Source organism: Manis javanica, chromosome 2 (assembly GCF_040802235.1).
Source record: "Manis javanica isolate MJ-LG chromosome 2, MJ_LKY, whole genome shotgun sequence".
NCBI lineage: Eukaryota > Metazoa > Chordata > Mammalia > Pholidota > Manidae > Manis > Manis javanica.
Genome location: NC_133157.1, coordinates 209,656,808 through 209,682,427, shown reverse-complemented (window position 1 = coordinate 209,682,427; position 25,620 = coordinate 209,656,808). Strand labels below are relative to the sequence as shown.

The following is a 25,620-nucleotide window of genomic DNA, read 5'->3' as shown; positions in this document are numbered from 1 at the left end:
GCTTGTGGTTAGACTTGACAATGCTCTGGTGTGCTTGCATTGATGTGTGCTCTTCAGAATACATGCCAACTTTGGAAACTTTTTTTTTGGGACTTTGTCAGATATTGTGGGTTGCCTATTAGCTTTTTAAGCAGATATCCTCTATATATCTGTCCCTGTGGCAATCTTTCCTGCCATTAAGACTGGCCATTCTTTTCTAAACAGGGATTGCCAAGTAGAAAGGGGCTAGTCAAAGATTTTCTTAACCCAAGTCAGTATCTTCAAGGTACACTGGGGCCATCTGAAAATTCTAGCAGAAAGCAAGGATGGCTGGCAACTTTTGAGTGTGCATTTTTCTACAAGGCCAGGGCGCCATATCGTAGCTACTATGTAGACAGTAGCAGGACAAGGGGATCATTCAGGAATCTTTCAAACCCTTATTTCTCCTCCCTCCTCTCCTCATCCTGGCTTCTTGTTTGCAGTCAGGTTCTTGCTGTGCTTACTACTTAACTACTGCTGTATAACACATTCCCCCTAATTCAGCAGCTTAAAACAAAAAACATTTATCTTCTCTGTGGGTGAGGAATTTGGGAATACCTTAGCTTGGTGGCTCTGGCACAGAATTTCTCTTGAGGTTTCCGTCAAGATGCTGGGAGGAGCTGCAGTCTCATCTGAAGGCTTGATGGAAACTGCAGGATCCACTTTCAAGATGAAGCCCTCACACTTGGCAGGGAGACTCAGCTCCTTGTTGGCCCCTGGCAGGAGGCCTCAGTTTCTTACCTCGTGGGTCCTTATAGGCTGCTTGAGTGTCCTCATGGCAGCTGACTTCCCCCAGACCGGGTGATGCAAGAGAGAGCCAGGCAGAAACTGACCAAACCCAGGAAGTCAGACACTGACAGTTGTGCCACATTCTGTTGTTAGAAATGAATCACTAAGTCCAGCCCACACTGAGAGGGAGAGGATTTAGCCTTCACCCTTTGAGGGAAGGATTTTCCAAGAATTTAGGAACATTTTTTTTTTTTTTCAGGCAATTCACCTTTTTTTAATCCAGGTATAATTTTTTTTTTTTGAGAGGGCATCTCTCATATTTATTGATCAAATGGTTGTTAAGAACAATAAAATTCAGTATAGGGGGGTCAACGCTCAATGTACAGTCATTAATCCATCTCAAGCCTAATTCTCGTCAGTCTCCAATCTTCTGAAGCATAACGAACAAGTTCTTACATGGTGAATGAATTCTTACATAGTGAATAAATTCTTACATGGTGAACAGTACAAGGGCAGTCATCACAGAAACTTTCGGTTTTGATCATGCAATATGACCTATAAACCATCAGGTCAAATATGAATATTCGTTTGATTTTTGTACTTGATTTATATGTTGATCCCACTTTTCTCCTATTATTATTATTATTTTTATTTTTAATAAAATGCTGAAGTGGTAGGTAGATGCAAGATAAAGGTAGAAAACATAGTTTAGTGCTGTAAGAGGGCAAATGTAGATGATCAGATGATCAGGTGTGTGCCTATGAACTAAGTATTAATCCAGGCTAGACAAGGGCAGCAAGACATCCACGGATGCAGAAGATTTCTCTCAAAGCAGGGGGGGTGAGGTTCTGAGCCTCACCTCTGTTGATCCCCAAATTCTCACCTGATGGCCCCCCTGCGACTGTGCCTGTCTTAGGTTGTTCCTCCCTTGAGGAATCTTACCCGTCTCTGGCTAACCAGTCATCTTCCGGGGCCATACAGGGAAATGTAAAGTTGGTAAGTGAGAGAGAAGCCATATTGTTTGCAAAGGTTAGCTTTTTACTTCTTTGCAGATTTATGCCCTGTGGCTTCTATGCCCAGCACTTGTCTCGAGGTATCTTTACCACCTGGAGGAATTATGATACTCGGTAAATTCGATATGAGGCACGAATTCTATTTAAGGTTTGTAATTAGGAAGGAAGAAGAAAAGCTATAAATGTAGCATATGAAGGAAACTTGGGAGGATTGATTATTTCTTTGACATATCTTCTTGTATAGTACCTTAAGTATGTATAGGTTTTAAACTACTAACTAATTTGCACACACATATTAACATAATAGGAATACGGTGACATAAACAAAGCAAATCTATAATTACCAGCCATCTCCAGTGAAGCCAAGAAAACCATTTAGGCACCCTAGGCATTTGTGAAAATTTATCTATGATATGATGGATATTGTCCAACTGTACTTGAACCATCAGACAAATTAAAGCAGCCCATTTCTGGGATCTGTTCACATCCCATATGTTCTTTTAACCATAGATAGTCTATAGTCATGAGATTTTGGGGTGCTACAACTTGCACCCCTCCCAACTCCTGGTTGAGTTCCAACAGTACAGATCCGGTCAAATTCGTTGTCTCACTGTATGCACATGCCAGCCTAGACATCTCCCTCCTCCTTCTTATGGCAAGTCCAGGAGACGGTGGGCTGGATGCAGCCACAACCGCAGCATCGTCCGGATCCCTGTGGAGGCTTTTTGATGATCATCCCCCGGCACAAGTCCTCCAGAGAGTGCTGATGCCGGAAGCTCCTCCTCATATCGTATCTTAGTTCATTTTCTGGGTATCCAAGCTAGGCCTTGATCTTCGGCGTAGAAACAAACAGACCCTTTGCCCACACTTTGACATGCCCTCTATACCACTGTGCAGAACTCATTGGAGGTCAGCACACAGTAACTGCTTTTTTTTTTTTTTTTTAATTAAGAGAAAGGAATATTATCAGAAAAGAGTACCTCCATAGCTGATCATCTGACACCCTTTAAGTGATCAACATTAAGGATATTTAAAGCATGTGTTGATCTTTGATTTACCAATAGTTTTATCCTGTTAAGGAGTAATCCCCCTTTTCTTTCTTTCTTTCTTTCTTTTTTTTTTAAAATTTTTAATCTACACTTACCTGAAGAATACTATGTTTACTATGCTCTCCCCTATATCAGGTCCCCCCTAACAACCACATTACGGTTACTGTCCATCAGCTTAGCAAAATGTGGTAGAGTCACTACTTGTCCTCTCTGTGTTGTGCAGCCCACCCTCCCCTTTCTCCCTCCCCCCCATGCATGCTAATCTTAATACCCCCCTTCTTCTTCCCCCCCGTTATCCCTCCCTGCCCACCCATCCTCCCTAGTTCCTTTCCCTTTGGTACCTGTTAGTCCATTTTTGGGTTCTGTAATTCTGCTGCTGTTTTGTTCCTTCAGTTTTTCCTTTGTTCCTATACTCCTCAGATGAGTGAAATCATTTGGTATTTCTCTTTCTCCGCTTGGCTTATTTCACTGAGCATAATACTCTCCAGCTCCATCCATGTTGCTGCAAATGGTTGGATTTTTCCACTTCTTATGGCTGAGTAGTATTCCATTGTGTATATGTACCACATCTTCTTTATCCATTCATCTACAGATGGACATTTAGGTTGCTTCCAATTCTTGGCTATTGTAAATAGTGCTGCGATAAACATAGGAGTGCATCTGTCTTTCTCAAACTTGATTGCTGCGTTCTTAGGGTAAATTCCTAGGAGTGGAATTCCTGGGTCAAATGGTAGGTCTGTTTTGAGCATTTTGATGCACCTCCATACTGCTTTCCACAATGGTTGAACTAATTTACATTCCCACCAGCAGTGTAGGAGGGTTCCCCGTTCTCCACAGCCTCGCCAACATTTGTTGTTGTTTGTCTTTTGGATGGCAGCTATCCTTACTGGTGTGAGGTGATACCTCATTGTAGTTTTAATTTGCATTTCTCTGATAATTAGCGATGTGGAGCATCTTTTCATGTGTCTGTTGGCCATCTGTATTTCTTTTTTAGAGAACTGTCTGTTCAGTTTCTCTGCCCATTTTTTAATTGGGTTATTTGTTTTTTGTTTGTTGAGGCGTGTGAGCTCTTTATATATTCTGGACGTCAAGCCTTTATCGGATCTGTCATTTTCAAATATATTCTCCCATACTGTAGGGTTCCTTTTTGTTCTATTGATGGTGTCTTTCGCTGTACAGAAGCTTTTCAGCTTAATGTAGTCCCACTTGCTCATTTTTGCTGTTGTTTTCCTTGCCCGGGGAGATATGTTCAAGAAGAGATCACTCATGTTTATGTCTAAGAGGTTTTTGCCTATGTTTTTTTCCAAGAGTTTAATGGTTTCATGCCTTACATTCAGGTCTTTGATCCATTTTGAGTTTACCTTTGTATATGGGGTTAGACAATGGTCCAGTTTCATTCTCCTACATGTAGCTGTCCAGTTTTGCCAGCACCATCTGTTGAAGAGACTGTCATTTTGCCATTGTATGTCCATGGCTCCTTTATCAAATATTAATTGACCATATATGTTTGGGTTAATTTCTGGGGTCTCTAATCTGTTCCACTGGTCTTCTCTGTATGTCTGATAAAATTCCGAGGTAAATCCGTCCGGCCCGTGGGTTTTGTTCTTGGGTAGATTTTTGATTACTGTTTCAATTTCTTTGCTTGTAATTGGTTTGTTTAACTTTTGTGTTTCTTCCTTGGTCAGTCTTGGAAGGTTGTATTTTTCTAGGAAGTTGTCCATTTCTTCTAGGTTTTCCAGCGTGTTGGCATATAGGTTTTCATAGTAGTCTTTAATAGTTCTTTGTATTTCTGTGGAGTCTGTCGTGATTTTTCCATTCTCATTTCTGATTATGTTGATTTGTGTTGACTCTCTTTTTCTCTTAATAAGTTGGGCTAGAGGCTTATCTATTTTGTTTATTTTCTCAAAGAACCAGCTCTTGGTTTCGTTGATTCTTGCTATTGTTTTATTCTTCTCAATTTTGTTTATTTCTTCTCTGATCTTTATTATGTCCCTCCTTCTGCTGACTTTAGGCCTCATTTGTTCTTCTTTTTCCAGTTTTAATAATTGTGATGTTAGACTATTCATTTGGGATTGTTCTTCCTTCTTCAAGTGTGCCTGGATTGCTATATACTTTCCTCTTAAGACTGCTTTCGCTGCATCCCACAGAAGTTGGGGCTTAGTGTTGTTGTTGTCATTTGTTTTTATATATTCCTTGATCTCTATTTTGATTTGTTCATTGATCCATTGATTATTTAGTAGCATGTTGTTAAGCCTCCATGTGTTTGTGAGCCTTTTTGTTTTCTTTGTAGAATTTATTTCTACTTTCATACCTTTGTGGTCTGAAAAATTGGTTGGTAGAATTTCAATATTTTGGAATTTACTGAGGCTCTTTTTGTGAGCTAGTATGTGGTCTATTCTGGAGAATGTTCCATGTGCACTTGAGAAGAATGTATATCCTGTTGCTTTTGGATGTAGAGTTCTATAGATGTCTATTAGGTCCATCTGTTCTAGTGTGTTGTTCAGTGCCTGTGTGTCTTTACTTATTTTCTGCCCGGTGGATCTATCCTTTGGGGTGAGTGGTGTGTTGAAGTCTCCTACAATGAATGCATTGCAGTCTATTTCCCTCTTTAGTTCTGTTAGTATTTGCTTCACATATGCTGGTGCTCCTGTGTTGGGTGCATATATATTTAGAATGGTTATATCCTCTTGTTGGACTGAGCCCTTTATCATTATGTAGTGGCCTTCTTTATCTCTTGTTACTTTCTTTGTTTTGAAGTCTATTTTGTCTGATATTAGTACTGCAACCCCTGCTTTCTTCTCACTGTTGTTTGCCTGAAATATGTTTTTCCATCCCTTGACTTTTAGTCTATGCTTATCTTTGGGTTTAAGGTGAGTTTCTTGTAAGCAGCATATAGATGGGTCTTGCTTTTTTATCCATTCTATTACTCTATGTCTTTTGATTGGTGCATTAAGTCCATTTACATTTAGGGTGACTATTGAGAGATATGTACTTATTGCCATTTCAGGCTTTAGATTCGTGGTTACCAAAGGTTCAAGGTTAGCTTCTTTAGTATCTTACTGCCTAACTTAGCTCGCTTATTGAGCTGTTATATACACTGTCTGGAGATTCTTTTCTTCTCTCCCTTCTTATTCCTCCTCCTCCATTCTTCATATGTTGTGTGTTTTGTTCTGTGCTCTTTTTAGGGGTGCTCCCATCTAGAGCAGTCCCTGTAGGATGCCCTGTAGAGGTGGTTTGTGGGAAGCAAATTCCCTCAGCTTTTGCTTGTCTGGGAATTGTTTGATCCCACCATCATATTTAAATGATAGTCGTGCTGGATATAGTATCCTTGGTTCAAGGCCCTTCTGTTTCATTGCATTAAGTATATCATGCCATTCTCTTCTGGCCTGTAGGGTTTCTGTTGAGAAGTCTGATGTTAGCCTGATTGGTTTTCCTTTATAGGTGACCTTTTTCTCTCTAGCTGCCTTTAAAACTCTTTCCTTGTCCTTGATCCTTGCCATTTTAATTACTATGTGTCTTGGTGTTGTCCTCCTTGGATCCTTTCTGTTGGGGGTTCTGTGTAATTCCATGGTCTGTTCGATTATTTCCTCCCCCAGTTTGGGGAAGTTTTCAGCAATTATTTCTTCAAAGACACTTTCTATCCCTTTTCCTCTTTCTTCCTCTTCTGGTATCCCTATAATACGAATGTTATTCCTTTTGTATTGGTCACATATTTCTCTTAGTGTTGTTTCATTCCTGGAGATCCTTTTATCTCTCTCTATGTCAGCTTCTATACGTTCCTGTTCTCTGGCTTCTATTCCTTCAATGGCCTCTTGCATCTTATCCATTCTGCTTATAAATCCTTCCAGGGATTGTTTCACTTCTGTGATCTCTTTCCTGACATCTGTGATCTCCTTCCGGACTTCATCCCACTGCTCTTGCATTTTTCTCTGCATCTCATCCCACTGCTCTTGCATTTTTCTCTGCATCTCATCCCATTGCTCTTGCATTTTTCTCTGCATCTCTGTCAGCATGTTCATGATTTTTATTTTGAATTCTTTTTCAGGAGGACTAGTTAGGTCCGTCTCCTTCTCAGGTGTTGTCTCTGTGATCTTTGTCTGCCTGTAGTTTTGCCTTTTCATGGTGATAGAGATAGTTTGCAGAGCTGGTACAAGTGACCGCTGGAGGAGCTTCCCTTCTTGTTGGTTTGTAGCCTTTTCCTGGGAGAATAGCGACCTCTAGTTGGTTGTTCTGGGCAGCTGTGCGCAGACAGGGCTTCTGCTTCCTGCCCAGTTGCTTTGGGGTTTATCTACACTGTTGCTGTGGGCTTGGCCTGGCTGGGGTTGTTCCTCCAAAATGGTGGAGCCCCGTTGGAGGGGGAGCGGCCAGGAGGCTATTTATCTCCGTAAGGGGCCTCTGTGCTCCCTGCTGCCCAGGGGGTTAGAGTGCCCAGAGATCCCCAGATTCCCTGCCTCTGGTCTAAGTGACCTGTCCTGTCCCTTTAAGATTTCCAAAAAGTACTCTCCAAACCAAAACAACAACAGCAACAATGAGAGAGGGAACAGAAAGAAAGAGAAAAAAAAAAAGGAAAAAAAAGGAAAAAACAAGCGATTTTTTTTTTTTTTTTTTGTCCTCAGGTGCCGGTCCCCGGCACCTGCTCACTGGTCCTGCTGCCCTGTCTCCCTAGCACCAGGGTCCCTGTCCTTTCAAGGCTTCCAAAAAGCACCCACCCACCGGTCCCGCAGGGAAGGTACGCTCGATATTCTTTGTCCTCAGGCACTGGTCCCAGGCACCCGCTCACCAGTCCCGCCGCCCTGCCTCCCTAGCACCGGGGTCCCTGTTCCTTTTAGGCTTCCAAAAAGCACTCGCAGAAAAGAGAAAAAAAAAAGGGGAAAAACGCGCGATTTCCTCTGTCCTCAAGTGCCGGTCTCAGGCACCCGCCCACCGGTCCCGCAGGGAAAAACGGGGGATATTCTTTGTCCTCAGGCGCCGGTCCCAGCCACCCGCTCACCAGTCCCGCCACCCTGCCTCCCTAGCACTGGGGTCCCCGTCCCTTCAAGGCTTCCAAAAAGCGCTCGCCAAAAAGAGAAAAAAAAAAAGGGGAAAAACGCGCGACCTCCTCCGTCCTCAGGCACCGGTCTCAGGCACCCGCCCGCCGGTCTCGCAGGGAGAAACGCGGGATATTCTTTGTCCTCCGGCGCCGTTCCCAGGCACCTCCTCACCGGTCCCGCCACCCTGCCTCCCCAGCAACGGGGGCCCGTCCCTCTAAGGCTTCCAAAAAGCGCTCGCCAAAAAAAAAAAAAAAAAAACCGCTCCGGTTTCTCTCCACCCGCCAGGAGCCGGGGGGAGGGGCGCTCGGGTCCCGCCGGGCTGGGGCTTGTATCTTACCCCCTTCACAAGGCGCTGGGTTCTTGCAGGTGTGGATGTGGTCTGGATGTTGTCCTGTGTCCTGTGGTCTCTATTTTAGGAAGATTTTTCTTTGTTATATTTTCATAGCTCTATGTGTTTTGGGGAGGAGATTTCCACTGCTCTACTCACGCCGCCATCCTGGCTCCGCCCCCCGAATTTAGGAACATTTTTAAAACCACCACACTGTGCTCCTACCTTCCCCAGAGGGTCAACAGCTCTGTGGCTTCTTCTTCTTTAATCTTTCCAGGGTCCTCAAGCTCCAGTCTCCCTTGCTGCAGCCACATGCTCATTGCATATCTGGACAAATGAGACCCCCTGATGTTGGTTTTCCCAGCTCACCCTCAGCTCCACAATCAAAGCCTATCTCCCCTTTGCCAATCTTTCATAGAGCGTAGCTAATCTAACAGATGGGGTTGTTTTTAAATCCTGTCAACATGTATTGAATAGTTTCTTGTTTAAGCATCATCCTTAACACTGGTAGGAATAAAAATAGAGTCTGACTCCATGGGATTTACAGTGTAGAAGGGTAGGTAAGGCCTGCTAAATGAATGTGTAGGAAGTAGAAAGTGAAGTGCAATAGAGTACAGATAAAGTGCTCTTATTTCCTGGATGAGGAAAGTATAATGATTAAAATGTTGGGCTCCCAGTCCAGAGAGTTGGGTTTAAGATGTGGCCGTGTGGTGCAGTGGCTGCAGCCCAGCCTCTGGAGGAGCACAGTCTCTGACTCTTCGGGCAAGTCGCTGCCACTCCTTCCAGGAATAACCTCCACTTCGTGGGCTCATAGTGAGGATTCAATGAACTGGTACCTGCAAAGTACTAGAACAGAGCCTGGCACATAATTAATGCTCAGTGAATATTAGTCATGTGAGTTGCTTTGGACAGACACTTTGATCTTCCATGGGTCCTCATCTATAAGTGGGTGTAATAAAAATACCTCCCTCCTAGGACAGTTATGAGAATTACATGAGATAATGTAGGTAAAATTTTAATACCTCATCTAATAAGGTAATAAGAGCTCAGAAAACATTACCATCATCATTTCTCCAGCTCAGGAAGTTACGGTATGCTTCCGAAAGGAAGAGGCATTTGAGCTGGACCTTGAAGGATTGGGAGGATTAAGACATGAATTCTAATCTTTTGAAATACTTATCATGACTACTTTGTGACATTTATATGTATAGGCTTTATACTAGGCACTCCACAGGGAGAATCTCATTTCTCCCCCACCTGTAGGCTCTGTTGTGATTATTTCACAGGTAAGGAAAATGACCCCCCAAGAACAGCCATGAGTTGTCCGAAGTCAACCAGCTAGGAAGTAGCAGAGTTGGGATTTGAAGACGAGTTTGTCTGGCTGTGGAGCCTGCCACCCTTCCTCCTGGCTATGTGGACTATACTGCCTCCACGTCTCTGAGTAGTTTTTAGCCCCTGCCCAGAGAGTAAACTTGGTCCGGGAAGTAGAGATAAGTGGTTTGTTTACAGTGAGTGGATACAGTGGCAGCAGGTGGGAGGGTGTGCGCTCTGTGACTAACACCCAGCACTGGGCCCCCACCCTGCCAGCATTTTCTGGTCAATAGAAACATTTCCTGTTGCTGTCAACAGCACAGGAGGCTCCTGTCTGAAGGAAGGGCTACCTTTTTAAGACCCACGGGCTCTCAGGGGCAGGGTTCAGGGCTCTTAACCTCTGAAGCCACAACTGCTTTATTTCCTTAGATGAACCTTATTGCTTTTTCCACCTAGTTTAATAAATCCAGCTGTAAAACCAGGAAGCACAGACTATGGCTCCAGCTCATTAAGCCTCTTCGCTCAGAAGCATGATGCTCTGTCATGGTGTCCCAGCTACATCTGTTTCCTGAGCCATCAGGCTGGTCCACGTCAGTATGAGTCATTTGTAAACAGTTGTGTGTTACCTTGAGATGGCTCTTGCCCTGTGACCTGTAACAGCCCTGTCTTCCTGAATGTAGGCTCCTTAAGAAGGCAGCCTTGTTGAATACCAGGCCTCAAATATTGGCTAACTTTAACTGCTGTATGACCTTGGGAAGCCTCTTAGTCTCTCTGAGCTTTAGTTGATTCAGATAGAAGGTGGAGGTTCAAGCAGATGAAGTTAAGGTCCTTTTCAGTGTAAAAGTCATGGTGATTCCAGGACCTGTGCTCCCCTCACAGCAGTAACCACAGGGCTTTAGCCCATCCTGGATACACTTGATTGGCTGATGCTTATGCAAGCGGCTAACCCTCTGCCTTCTTTGATCTGAGTTTGTGTTACTTGGGGAAGTAAAGTTTGTGAGTGAGCACCAAGGTACAGGCTTAACACACGTTAGAGTTCAAAGAGCATGAGGTCTGTGGACAGAATGCCTGGGAAAGTTACTAAACTCAATCTCAAGTTTAGTTTTCTTGCTTTCCTCATCTGTAAAATGGGAATGATCGAGATTTTGACCTCTCAAGGTTGTTAGGAGGAACAACCATAATCTATGTGATGACCCTGTGTAATCCATAAAACCCTGCTCAAATGCAAGGGTTTAATCAACTGTGACTATTTTCTAAACCCCTACTTACCAGAAGGTGATTTCAAGCCTGTGTTTCACAATAGTACCTTAGAAAGATATACATACCAGACTCAACCTTTAAAAAAAGATTTTATTGTAAGGTAGAAGCTCAGAAGGTTGAGATTGCAGCATTTTAGGTACATGGCTGAATTTGGATTTGTAGATCCTTATTCCTGCCTGTCCGATTAGTGGGGAAATGAAGTGGTATTTCAGGCTGACACTGAAACTCAAATGCTTTTATAAATACCCTGGACTAGGTTAGCATCACTAATTCAGCTTCCTAGTGATAAAAAAAAAAAAGAGCAGGTGTTTCTAATATTTTTTTCTTTCTATAGATCGTGCCAGAAAAATATGAGGAATTTTTACTCTTTGGAGCATTTTTCGAAGCTACCATGATTGACCGGAAGATTGGAGATAAACCTATTAGCTTTGAAGTTTCTATTGGTAAGTGCAGGCAAGCACAGCGTCTGGTGCCTCGCATGGGCTTTATACCTGTTTCTTGAATAAATGAATTAGGGCCTTATGCAAAGATGTAGTATTCTTCTGGAGGTTTTCACCTCAGAAAAAAATGATAATTCTTTGTTTACTTTAGTGTCAGAATGTAAGGGATAGAATTATTTCCATACTTAAAAAAAAAAAGGATTCAGAGTATAGCTTGGATTCAGACAGACTTGGGTTGCTAATCCTGGTTCCATTACCCCTTGCCTCACTTAGTTTCTCTGGGTCTGTTTCTTCATCTATAAAATGGAAATAACTCCTCATAGAGATGTTGCAAGGGTATAATGAGTTAATGCAGGCAAAATGTCATGCATATTGTAGGTGCTGTTATTATGACTCCCAGCAATCTTCCTGTGCTGACGTGTAGCTGGGAAAGCCATCCCTAGAAACAGCATTCCATCCAAAAAGGTCTTGATTCACATTTGGGAAGCTCTCCTTTAAAGGAACAGAAGGAAATGGAGATGGAATCCAGTTAATCTGTAATTTAAGTCATTTTTACAAAGGAGAACATAAGACAGATACAGAGTATGGTTCATTGTCATTATCGGTCTTTCTCTGGTCTGAACATTGCTCTTCCCACCTTCACACTGAGATCTTATTTCCTTGTCCTGGGAGGACATGAACTTGGGTTCCTTATGCCAAAGAGCCTAATTCTGCTGTTGACACTTGACCGCTGTCCCCTTGCTACTGCCTCTGCAGGTAATTTTGGGAACTTGATTGATGGGGGGTCCCATCATGGGAGTAAGAAGAAGTTAGCTGAATCAGCTGAGGAAGACATCCTTCCACTGCTGCATAAAACAGAAGAGGATGACACCCACAGTGTACCCATCCCTATGGCCTCTGCCACTCACCCGGAGAAGCCACTTGTGATGGAAGGGAACAGGTAGGGGACAGCAGTTAGGGTTCTGACACTGGGAGTCTGACCAATTTCTGGGACTGTGTGATTCTGTTCTTCTTTAAAACCAGAAACATCACTTAAAAAGATCTCAGTTATAGGAGCAAGATGCACACAGGGCAGCATGGTAAGCCCCACTCTACTGAAGCCTTGTGACATGTCAGCAACTCTCCAGAGTGACATATCCAGGAATTCACTTGAGGGCAGAACAATGATAATGGCATTATTATTATCATATCTGAAGACCCTATTTTTCTATAACTGAAGCATAACAAGGTAAGAAGGTCAGAATTTAAAATTTCAGTCTAAATCTATTCAACAATTATTATATACATCTGAGCTCTCTGTTACCCTGTAAACTCAACTTGGTGGGATTTTAGAATACATTGTTTATTATATTATTTTTGCCAGTCAAACAATTGTCAACTACTAGAAAAGACCATTGTCAAAAATGATTGTCAGTCAGCAGAAAAGACTATTTCAGAAAACAGCTGGGGTGCCTTAATGTACCTCACTGATCTTTAGTCCATGTAAAATCTCAACTTGCCAAGAGAAGGAAAATTACAGAATTCTGTTTTAAGAAAGCAGTGTCAAGCGCCAACTAAGTGACTTTTACAAGAAGAGTGGTAAGCCACATGTAGATTCTTCTGTGTTCTGAGCCTCAGGTGATGAGCAAAAACGTGATGATCTCATTGGATTCTTATGAGAACATTGCTCTCCCTGTTTCCTGTGAGGAGAACGGAACCACATCGCTAGGATGCTTCAGTCTCCTCCTCCTCAATCTGCATGCTCTCTCAGGGCCCAGACCCACGGCTATCGACCACTGTTAGGGTTGCAAGGACTTCCCCAGACAGCCCTCTTTCCTGAGCAGCAGATTCAAACCCTTCCACTTGGGTGTCCCACAATTACGCACCAGGTTCATTGTCTTCACAGACATACTCTGCCCCTCTTCTCAACTTTCCCATCTCAAGGACTAGTCCTACTATTCTCTGATCTTCCAAGCCACAAATTGGATAGAGGCTAACTTTTCTTCTTCCTTCCTTCCTCAGCCCATCACCAATAAAGTCCAGTCAGTTCTAGCTCTCACATATGTCTTATACCTTATCGCCACTTCTTTCTTTCTGGCCATTGGTATCTTCATCCTGGATTATTTTAAAAACCTCCTATCTGGCTTGCATCTTCTTCAAGAAATTCACCAAACCATCTGAGTGAGTCACCCCCAGATGGATGCCATTCATGGGCTTCCAGGATTATTTGCAGAGGGAGCCTGCTGATCCAATCCCCATCTACTTCTTTGCCATCATCTCCAGTCACTCCCCAGACGACTACGGTCCTCCACACCCCCTGCCCCTGGCAGTTTCCCAAGTGCATCCTGCTGTTTGCTGATCCCGGGCCTTTGATCATGCTCCTCCCTCTGCCAGGCAGCAAGCCCCTGCTTGGAACTGCTAGCTCCCAGTACTCTTCAAGGCTAAGCCCAAGTTCTCTTCCTGAGTCCCAAGTCTGATTTGACGTTCATGCGCACTTCCACTGAGCACTAATCATACTGCATTGGGATATTTTTACTTGTCTGTCTCCCTATTAGGTTGTGAGCACTCTGAGGGCAGCGATTGCATCTCTTTGTCTGTGTATCTGCTTATCTTTGTGCCTGGCGCATAGTGATTGCTCATAAGTCTTTTTGACTGAGTTAAGGATTTACGATGACTAGGTCAGGGCACAGAGTGCATTGGAAGAGAGGGGATGGGTGACTTAGTGTGCCTGGGAGGAGGTAAGGAGTTGGGACGGGTCACAGAAAAGGTGATACCCTAGTAGGTGAGAATGGGCTGAAGCAATGGAAAGAGTGTGTGTTTGGCAATATGTAGGGTGGTGTCAGTGAAAATAATCTTAGCTCTTTGTCCCTTCATTTTTGAAATCCTGTCCCTCCCATAGACTACCTTCTTTGGGGTCTTTTTTTGGTTCCCTGATACCCATGGTTAATTGTCTGTCTTCCTTTACACACACCAAAAAGAACCCCAAACTCCCCAGTGCTTTAATGGCTTCTCTTTCTCTTCTCAGTCTGAGGACACCAATGTGTGGCTCCCATGACTGAGTCTGTAGCTCTGGGAGATTTTTCTGAGACATTTGAGAAAAGGCGTGACTTTGGGTAAGGGTAGGCTTGTTCTCTGAATCCTTTCACTGGGACTGGCAGGGACAGCGTTTCTCACCTCGGTGGACTGGCCCATTGCTGACTTTTGGTGGGGGTGTTGGGACATCTAATATGGGAAAGATTTGGGAGGAGATAAGATGTCTCAGGCACCCTCACCAGGACCTCATATCAGTGCCAACCAGCAGGCTTGAGGAGCCCAATGTAAGCCATGCTGGTGTTTTGTGGGCTTTGCGTATATTCCTCAGTCACTATATTGGTACCCTGTCCGCACACAGCAGCAAGCCAGGGTGTCAGCAGCAGAATCGGAAGATTCCTCGTCTGCAATAGACCCCAACACAGATGTGTACACATACATGTATGCGTGCACACACAATTTATTCGCATATTCCCACCAATAAATCACCACTTTGTGTTTGTTCTGGAAGCAATGGTCTACCATCATTAGAAAACTGCTTCCCAGTTTTACAAAGCATGTGCATTCACATATATTATATATATTAGGCTGGAGCTCAGGAATGAGATTGGAGCACAAGGTGCCCAGTGGCAGGTCATCATTTGATTTTCAGGATTCCAAGCCCACCCTTGCCCAAAGTCACAGGCTGGTCATGTGTTAGTGTGTTAGGGCAGCCATTCAAGTTGGCAGTCTTCCCCTTCCACTGGCCACACAGTGCCCTCCCATCTGCTGCCCTCCATCTGCACTGCAGTTTGCCTGAGAAACCACAACATCCCAGTCCACGCAGACCCAGTACCACTAGGCCAACTCTGGAATCAAAGATACAAAGGCCCTGAACATGATTAGCCCAAAATAATGTAAACCAGGGAAACTGTGGGACAAAGAGCAATATTGGGTGGCACTTAATTTTCTTGCAGGATTCTCAGTGCAGTGATTTTAAAAGAAATAAAAGAAAGAGTAGTTTCATTTCTAATCTATTTTTTGATTTTACTCTTTTGTTCTCCTGCTGTAATAACAACCTCACTTTCTGCCAAGAATCTATTTGGCTTCTCTTCTGAATGGACACCTGCTGGTTTATTTTCTGCAGAACAGACCACAGGGCACCTTTTCTAATTTATGGTCTCCAGGAGAAATTTGGGTTGAAGGGCTAAAAAGAACGATGGCTGATTTTTTTAGGCTGAAGTTCTCTTCAGCTTTTTGGAGTGAAACAAAACTTTCCTCCCTCCCTTCCCAATCTCTATAGGCGTGTGACTCCAGACACTGTCCCCATTTATCATGGCCACGGGTCTCACCATGCTCATCCCAGGAACTATGGTTTAGCCTCCTTCCACATTTCTCTTCACACAGTCCCGGCTGTTTGTGGGACAATCACAGGTGTTTGGGGAACACCTAGTTAAGAATATAGCTGCCCTTAGGCGGGCAACTTCAACTTTTTGCCACACCTCTCCCACCTTCTGTACCTTCACACCATCTCTTTCCACCTTGGGAACCAAGATTTACAAGTAAGTTTCTTCTTTGTCTTCAATCTTAGTCTGCTAATGGTCTTTTTCTCATCAGCATTTTCACACATCCAACTGTCAACCTCAGACACCCCCTTGGGCTCCACATTTCCCCTTCCAGCTACTTCGCCATCCTTCTTGTCCATTCCTAGCCAAGCAAGTCACTGACATTATTAGTACCAGTGCCTGGCAACAGGCACTGGATGGATGGAGGGATGGATGGAGGGATGGATGGATGGCAAGCCATGGAATGCTGAAGTTTAGTTTGAGGCACGTGTTTTCTTCCTCATTAAAAATGTTTTAGCCTCTTACATTTCTCTGGCAGTTTCGGCTGACAAAGTGCATTGACACCTGTTGTCTCATTCAGTCCTTACCCAGGGTCTAGCACACAGATGTTAAAGGAAAAATGTTCTTTTTGCTCCCTTCTCTTGTCTCTCAGCTGAAAAGAGAACTCATTGAAGAAGGCTTGCCTGATGAGTCCTGCCCTCTGGGGATCATGTCTAAGCTCTGGCCTAGTCCGCTGAGGGCGGCTGTTGGGACTTCCCCGTTGGAGCCACATACCTGTTCTGTTGGTTGTGTGCTGTTCATGGGTCCCCAGTTAGTGTACAGGTGACAGTTCGAGTGTTTTGTCCCCCACCCCACCCAGAACATGCAAAACATGAGCATGTGGTTGGAATTGCCCGAAAAGCACCAATTGCCAACTAACTTCCAGGCCTGACATGTTTCACAGGAATTACAACTATTTGCCATTTGAGGCCAAGAAGCCCTGTGTCTACTTCATCAGCTCTTGGGGTGACCAGACATTCAGGCTGCACTGGTCCAACATGCTGGAGAAAATGGCAGACCTGCTGGTAGGTGACTGACAGGCGATGGGTTTGAATATAGGGAAGCTGGCGGCAAAAGGGATTTTTAAAAAATCCACCCAGTAGAGGGTCTTGACCTCAATTTAAATACAAATGAATTGCAGCTGCTGCACTTGGAGGACCCATGGCTCCTACTCCATGGATCCAGGGTAATGAGAATATATTTGCAAAATCCCTGGACTTTAAATCAAACTATCTTAATTTGAATCCCTGCTCTTACCATCATAGGACCTAGTGAGAGAAAGGTTATTTTCCTAATCTCCAAAGGGCAGGAGGCTGATACCTTTCTCACAAAATTGATAGATCCTGACTTCAGCTAATATAAAATACTAAGTCCTTAACATGGTGGATAATTGCCTACAAGATCAGGCCCTGCCACCTCACCAGTCCTATCTCTCACATGCTCTTACTCCTTTTTTCCAAGGACATTAGACTTTTCATTTCCTGAGGAAACCAAATACCTTTATGCCTCATAGCCACCTCCATGCCCTCCCATCTGCCTGAGCTTCTTCTGATATAATCAGAAGAACTGATAGCCTTTTAAATTCAGGGATTGTTCACTGTTATTATATCCCCATCTAACAAATTGACTTGAACATTGCTTGTGAAGTTTTCAGTAATTATATCTAATTTTTTCTACTTCATCAGGTGTTTCCCCAGACATTAGTTTTTCCCTGCAGTGTAGACTCTAAATGGTACCAAGTTAGGGAATGAATCTGGGACAGAGACAATGAGTTGGAGCAATGCAGGAGAAGACTTGTATCTGGGCCAATTCTAGTTAAGAAAAGGCAGATGCATACCCAGAACACAGTAGCGTTTCCAGTCCAGGCACAAGAAAATGAGGGAAATCTTCCTTCATTTCCCAAACAAAAAATTAGCTAAATATAATCTCAGGAGTGTTAGAATCAGGATCTCTACTACAATGTCTCATTCCCTGCCCTCTTTCCTCCACCTCTGCGGTTTGTTTCAGGAGGAAAGTATAGAAGAAGTGACAGAATTGATCAAGGTGTCAGAAGAAGCCCCGGAAGAGAAAATGAAGACAGTTCTTAAAGACTTCATCAGTCAATGCAGGTACTGGGAGAGGCAGCTGGCCTCTGGGAGCTGAGCTCATGTGGAATCAGCTGTTACTTACCTTAGAAGACAGTCGGTTTAACATGCATGCAGATGGGCATTTGTAGTGTGATCTCCATCTTCATTTTGTTCAGTAGTTGAGCTGGTATTTGTGGGCTCACTACCACTTCCTTCCACCTGAACAACTAAAACACAAAGCAAAGGAAAAAGAAAGAAAAGACCTATGCAGAGACTCTTTCTGAAAAAAGGAAAATGCCAGCGATGTTAGTGTCCAGCATGCTTCTTGCATTTGGGTGATGCCCAACGACCATTTGGCAATTAGATGGATAAGTTATATCAAATGCTATTTAATGGATTTTTTCATGTAACACATTAGTAAGCACTGATTAAGGACTCTTATTTCCAGTGGAAGACAATATAATAAAATATTTAAAAAGAGGGTGAGTGACAAATAACTCCCTATAACTAGTACCTATTACTGAGTGACAAATAACTCCCAAATGTAGTGGCACTTTTTATTATCTCAGGGTTTCTGTGGGTCTGGACACCTCTGGAGTCCAGGGGTGACTTACTTAGCTGGATGGTTTGCACAGGACCCCTCACAGGCTTCAATCAAGGCATTGACTGAGGAGGCAGTTATCTCAAGGCTCTACGGGAAAGGATTCACTGCCAAGACTACTCTCAAGGTTATTTTCAGAATTCGGTTCTTCACAGACTGTTAGATTGAGGACTTCAGTTCCCTGCTAGCTATAGGTTGGAAGTCAGCCTCAATTCCTCACCATGTGGCCTCTCCTAGCTAACTCTCACAGTGTGCCAGCTGACTTTATCAGTGTGAGCAAGCGACATGAGTCAGAAGGAAATAACAGCAAGATGGAAGTCACAGTCTTTTATAACCTGATCTTGGAAGTGACATGCTATCACTCTTAATGTATTCTATTACAAGCAAGTCACAAGGTCCATTGCACATTCAAAGGGAGGAAATTAGTGGCAAGAATAGCTGGAGGTGGGGATCATTGGGAGGCATCATAGAGGCTGCCTACCACATAAGGAAACAACTTCCTCAGTGCAATATCTTATTTTCCAATTTTTAAAGTCATTTATCTTTCTTCTTCAATTGCATTCATGACCTTTACCATTTTCCTACTGAGCACATTTTTAACATCATCCATCAAAATGTTACAGCTCATTCCTTTGTATGGTTTTAAAAATGCGAGGACTTATGCCAATGTTGAGTCTAAAATATTTGCCTTACATATAACTTTTCAGGAAACTTTGGGTGCTTGTTAACTTTGTAAGATGAGAGAAAACTGCATTAATTTGTATTTGTTGTTATGAAATTGAACAGCAAGCCTAGTAAGGATATACTGAAAAATGAAATGGAAAAATATAAATCTATTTCCCAAAACTAATGTGGAGTCTGGCATCATCATTTCCAACTCTCAGTTCGTCTCTCAGTAAAGTTAGTGCATCATTGCTTATTCTAAGTGAAAGGTCTTGGTTCTGTGGCTTCATCAGCTTTCCCATTGTATGGCAGAAAGTATATTTCAAATTCTGGAATTATATAAACATATTTTCATTAAGTTGGTTCCCAAATTGTTATTCTTCTCTTATAGTGCCTTTATCTCTGAAGCAGAAAGAAAACCCAAGATGTTGAACCAAACCACTTTAGATAAGAAACGGCTTACTCTCTGTTGGGAGGAACTGGTATGTGAAAATCTATTTATGCTTTGCACAGATTTAAACATGTGCTTTAAAAATAAACCTCATGGGTGATGCATAGGTCATAGACCAGATGAGGATAAGTTTCTAAAGGTTATACATTTGCATGATATAGAGGCATGAGTGAGAGGGGAATGTGTGGGTGATTTGGAAAGAAATAGCATTTATTGAGTGTTTACAATTAACTAGAAGCCCACCAGTCCTATATCCTATTCTGATGGATTTCCCCCTTGCTCATTTCTGTGAACTTTGTATTTGTCAAAGGCTATAGACTCTTTCACTCTGCCTCACAAACTGAGAGATAAAAAATAAACATTCTTCCCCTGCTTGGTTTTCTCCCATTAAAAATTGTGGGCCGTAGCTGATGATGTCTGTGCCCTGGAGCCCCTGCATAGTGCTGGGTGCCTCCTAGGTGCTCAGTACCTGTTGAGTGAGTGATGACAGAAATGCCAGACCAGCTCAGGTCCTGGACTGCTTTCCTTGAAACCAGTTCCAGTGTGGCACCAACGGGCATTTTGTATGACACTGTGAAATACTGCAAAGAAAGCTCATTCAGTAATTTGAAATCACTCAGTGTTTGACTGGCCAGGGACATTCTAAAGATGTGAGTGGGGCCCAGAGAGAGTTAATGATTCTTTTAAAGGTCAGATCTAGTTGATCATAGTCTGGAGACCAAAACCCACATCTCTAAACTGGTTCACCCTTTCTAGAACAATACATGCAGGTTTGTGTACTCCTCTTTTTTACCCCAGGGGAGGTCAGATTCCCATCATAGGCAAGATCTTTTTCCTGCCTCATTTCTTTGTTAGCACCTCTGACTGCCCTTCTCCACCTCTGCAATGTCCACCCACTGCATATTGCCCACAGAGCTCAATGGTTTTTTCAGGGTCCAGCAAGTGCATAATTTCAAGATCTCCCTCCTCACCTCCAGACCTGTAATTTGAACCACTTAGTGGACATGTTCCCTGCTTGTCTCACAGCACCCCCAACTCCGTATATCCTAATCAGCCATCATCTCCCATGTAAACCTGTTCCCCATCCTGGGCTAGCATCACCAGCTACACTTACTACTCCAACCAGAAGCCTAGAGTTAACTTTGAGTCCGTATCCCTCACCCTAAGTGTCAATTTGACCTCACACCTTGTTGATTTTGCCCCCTGAGAGACTCTGGACCCTTACTCCACTTCTTCCTCCCCAGACTCACTACCTAAACTGAGTTTCGTAGCCTTTTTGGTCTAGACCATTGCAGTATCCCCCCGATCCATCTTTCACACCACAACCGGAAAGGTCTTTCTAACACACAAACCTGATTAGATTGTCGTTGCTTCAAATATTGCTGGAGTCTCTCAGTCATTCACAGGATGAAGTCCAAATTCTTTTTGCATGATACACAGGGCTCTTCACCACCTGGCTCCAACCTAGCACCCCAGCCTTATCTCCCATTACTCCCTCCCCATGTATTTATACTCTAACAATTTTGAATCCTCACTGATTACGTGTCTTCATTTGTAATTGTTCCCTTTGTCTGGACTGTCCTTCTTATCACTTGATGAATTCTGCCCATTTTTAAAAAAATTGAAGTATCATTGATACACAGTCTTATATTGGTTTCAGATATACAACACAGTGGTTCAACAGTTACCCACATTATTAAATCCTCACCTGCACTAGTGCAGTTACATTTAACATGGGAAGATGTTACAGAATCACTGGCTGTACTCTCCATGCTGTACTACCATCCCAACTTAAATGATGACTGAGGATTTTTGTGCCTCTTTATCCCCCTCACCCTCTTCACCCATCCCAGCCCCTCCCCCATGGTAACCTCTAGTCACTTCTCTGGCTGTGAGTCTACTGCTGTCTTGTTCATTCTGTTTTGTTTTGTTTTTATACTCTACAAATAAGTGAAATCATACAGTATTTGTCTTTCTCTGCCTGGCTTATTTCACTGAGCATAATACCCTCTAGATCCATTCATAGTGTTGTAAATAGCAGGACTTTTTATGGCTGAATAATATTCCATGTGTATATGTACCTCATCTACTGATCAACACTTAGGTTGCTTCCACATACTGGCTAGTGTAAATAATGTGGAATTCTGCCCACTTTTTAAGACTCAGCTCAAATGTCATATTATCCATGACATTTGGATGTCTCTGGTCCTGTGATATTTTGCACATATATTGCTTTTAACTCATCAAACTGTCCAAGTTTCAGGGTGTCCTCCCTCATCTTTGACCTTGGCACCCAGGATAGTGCCCAGTGCATAGCTGGTATTCCGTTCTTCCAGTTGACATGTGCAGAAGGCTTTCTGTATGTCAGGCCCTATGCCAGGTGCTAGGAACACAACACTGTAAGTACTTGTGCTTGTCTTTAAGGAATTTATTAATCGACTGGTTTATTCATTCCACAAACATTTATTTAGTACCTGCTATGTGCCAGGAATGCTACCAGACACTGAGAATACCAGGTAAGAACAAGACAGGAGAGGCCCTTGTTCTAGTGAAGTTTACATTTCAGTAGAGAAGACAGAAGACAGAAATGTAAACAACAAAAAAATAAAAATGGTCACAGGTTATGATTATGAAGGCAATTTTACAAGGCCAGGATAATCAGGAAAATGTGGGTGTAATGCAGCAGTGACATTCAAATTGAGGCCTGAGAAGAAATCAGCTGTGCAGAGTCTAGGAAGAACATCAGAGCCAGAGGAGCCCCACGCACACCAGCCTTGAGGGTGGACCGAGCTTGGCATGTTTGAGGACCTCCTGAGGACCAGGGGGCCTGCAACTCAGGGAGGGAAGGACAAGAGATAGAACCGAGAACAGGCAGGGCAGGCTCACACAGGGCCTTAGAAAGCACTGTAAAGTGTTTGGGGTTTTTCCGAAGCACATAAATGTGGGCTGAATGAATGAATTGAAATAAATATTTTGGATGTTCCAAACACTCACCCTGAGCTTCTTGGCGGTGTTTCTCACAAGATGCCAACTTGGTCTGGAAGCATCCACCGTGCCTCTAGGAAGAGGTGGCGAGAGCGGTGATGAGGACGAGGACTCTGGACTCAGTGGGGGTCAACTCCAGCACTGCCTGTTAGTGGAACAGAGCATCACTCTCTCCCTCAGCCGCCAAGTGGGAAGAGCAGTACCGACCCTGTAAGGTTGCTGTGAGGAGTCATGAGGGTTAATACAGCCATGAGAACATTGCCTCACACGGAGGAAGAGCTCAATATATTTTAGTTGCTCTTGTTATTGTTATGATTAGGCATCGGAAAGCCTGGATTTGGTCCTGGCTAACGGAGCTATGGGACCTTGACAAACCTCTGAGCTTTCTGTGCCTCAGTGTCTCATCTGTCAAAGGTGAGATGATATTCACTGCCTCCATATACCTATGAAATTTTTATTAAATAGGCAGCATTCACTGCGGCAAACTCTGAAACAGCCTTCTTGTGAATGGCTCAGTGTGGAACTCAAAGCCCCTTTAGTTTCCTCCAGCAACACGACAGCGCTTCTTGTCCCCTACTCTAGGAAGATCTACACTGACTCTGGTCTTCTTTTAGGAGGCAATGGCCAAGGAGGCCAAGGGGATGATTCAGCAGCAGAAGAAAAAGTTATCTCTTGATGAAACAATCCATGAAGCCCAAACCTTTGTGGAAAAAATCCGCTTTCTTGTTGATGAGGTAATCAACTCTAAAGGCAAACCTCTTTTGGAAGATGAAGCCAAATCTCTTCCTAGTAAGATTTGAATGTTTGATAAGAATGAAAGATGGAACTTTGTCTTTTCCTAAGCCCTGCTGAGTTAGTTTAGGGGTGAAATGGGAGATTTTAAAATTAAGCCAAACATGTACAGCCTTGTTGATTTTATTTTTATGAAACCTGAGTATTCAGCTGAAATAAAAAGCATATTCCTTAGTGAACTCAGGAAAACTCACAGTAAGCATAGAACCTTTGATAAGTTTTCAACTATAAGAGAATTTAAATTCATGCCCAGTAAAAGTCAAAATAGCTTCTCATTTTAAAGTCGTCTGTAAACAGTATCTCCAGTGACTTCTAGAATGATCTAAAAAGTTCCTCATGTTTGCTTCTGTCAGTTACCGAGTTTTACGTGGGAAGGTTTCAGGGAGAGGTACAGATTCACTACTTCTGTTGTTTTCAACAGCTGTATTTCTTGAGCATCATTCCCTGGAGGCATAAGAAGCAGTGAGATGTCATTTTAGTAGATGCAAGAATTTTAGTAAGCACCCTGAAGGTTCAAAACAGGCATCAGGTCTGTGACTCAAACTACACCAGAGGGTTATGGGCCGAGCATCTGTGTCCAGCCCAAGAATGTCAAAGCCTCGTGTGCGACAATATCCCTCCTTTTTGTTTCTGTAGCTCTGTTGGCTCAGAGATGAGCATTTCAAACATTCACAACATAATGGGCCTCTTGGCAGGGAATTCTGCCCTTCCTATCTTGATTAGCTCTACTTTAAAGTCTAAATTTCTGTGCAATTTAGTCGAGGTCCTCCTGAATAAACACCTAAAATGGAGCTAAAGTAGTTGGCAATCATATTTTCAGGATAAAGTCACTTGTAGAATTGTTTTTCCTTCCTTAAGAGTAAGTGGAAAGACATCCAAAGACATTCATGGATTTATTGTTTTTGTTTTTTCATTTGAATATTCTGGAAATGTTACCTGGTTCTTAGGGGGTGCAATGCATGAAGCTAAATCATTATAAGATTGAAAAAAAGAAGTCCATAAGAGGCATAGAAAATGTTTGTTCTACAGACAGAGAAAAGTAGGCCACTAACATAACAAATCACCGTCCAACTTGCATGTTCTCAGAGCACAATGAGCAGCAGGGCAGATGGGGTTCACATGTATTTGTAATTCATGATTTAAGGCTTTCTCAAAGGAGTTCCGCTTAACTTGTTTGATTGCTTAGATGTTTAAGTACCTAGGTGGTTTAAGTCACGGGATGTCTTTTGCATAAGGGGACTGTTTCAGGATAGGAGAACTCTGGAAGTGCTTTTTTAAAACACCAACGTATTAAATCCATTCCCCTCTGTTCCCATAGCCACAGCACACCATCCCCGATGTCTTCATCTGGATGCTCAGCAACAACAAGAGAGTGGCATATGCCCGCATCGCCTCCAAAGACCTGTTCTACTCCCCCGTTAGGGAGAAGATGGGTAAACACTGTGGGAAGATCAAAACTCTTTTCCTCAAAGTAAGTCTGCACTGTTTTTGACTGTCTATTCCCCTTGGGTCACTCAGCACTCCTCGTGTGTGTCCATATCTCTGACTCTTCTCCAAGACTCTCAAAGCTCTGAGGACAACTGGAGCCCCTTGCCCCCTCTTGATTCTAATTTTGTCTTAGTGGACTGTCTCAAGGCTGAATATTCTCCAGTTTTCCAATTACTATGTCACCAGACACAAACAAGGTGTTTTTTGTATTTTGTTTTTTAATTTAGGCGATGTATCTCAAGGTTACTTTTTCTTTTCTTCTTTGATTATTAGGAAGAATGAACATTTTTCTACTAGTTTTCTCACTGCCTTCTCTCATGTATAATTTGTCCATGGCATCTTTTCTACATGGGTTCATCTGCATTTTAAGAATAGATTTCAAAGAAAATTACAAGAGGGGAGTTTTATATTCCACAGACCTTCTAGTTCAGGATTCCTGGTGGCTTTAAACTGTAAAAATCTGATGGTCTTTTCATGAAGATGGGGTCCCCTGGTGCCCCAGGAGTGAACAATCATAGTCACTATCTTTGGATGGATTCTACTGTCTCTGAATCAAGAGTTGAGCCTTTTTTGGAGACTCTGGGTATTTTGACCCTCCTATAATTTTCTGTCCCAGAAGTAGACTTGAGCAAACAGGTGAGAAAGATTGGCCCAAAGGATTAATACTCACCAATGACTGATAACAAGATTGTATGATTTGACTGATTAACTTTTGCCAGTTCATACTAAACTGTCCTGCCAATTGTAGGTCTGTTTTCTTGCTATAACATAACTATTCTTCTACTGCCTCTGGAAGGTGAGAAGGCTCAAAACCTTCTAGAAGTGGTGCCATACAAAGAATGGGTGAAGAGGTAACAATGTTTAACTGAGAAGACATTTGATGGGATGGTAGAGATTTTTAGTGTTTGTAGGGCTGCCACCTGAATGGTGTGTGTGTGTGTTTCCAGAGAATAGAATCAATCCCCATGATAGCCATTACAGGAAAATGCTTCCTTAAATGAAGGTCCATAGTGGGTCTTTTCC

At 43.0% G+C, this 25,620-nt stretch overlaps 1 protein-coding gene across 1 annotated transcript in view; it reads left to right on the top strand.

The window, feature by feature from the left end:
• The window catches only part of FER1L6 (fer-1 like family member 6), a 123,050-nt gene that overhangs the window by 17,750 nt on the left and 79,680 nt on the right, over positions 1 to 25,620 (top strand). The window contains exons 11-17 of the mRNA XM_073230095.1: positions 11,073 to 11,181; positions 11,935 to 12,118; positions 16,456 to 16,576; positions 17,559 to 17,659; positions 19,273 to 19,363; positions 22,932 to 23,051; positions 24,428 to 24,580. Of these exons, the coding sequence (XP_073086196.1) occupies positions 11,073 to 11,181; positions 11,935 to 12,118; positions 16,456 to 16,576; positions 17,559 to 17,659; positions 19,273 to 19,363; positions 22,932 to 23,051; positions 24,428 to 24,580 (879 nt within the window). The remainder of the gene's footprint in view (positions 1 to 11,072; positions 11,182 to 11,934; positions 12,119 to 16,455; positions 16,577 to 17,558; positions 17,660 to 19,272; positions 19,364 to 22,931; positions 23,052 to 24,427; positions 24,581 to 25,620) is intronic.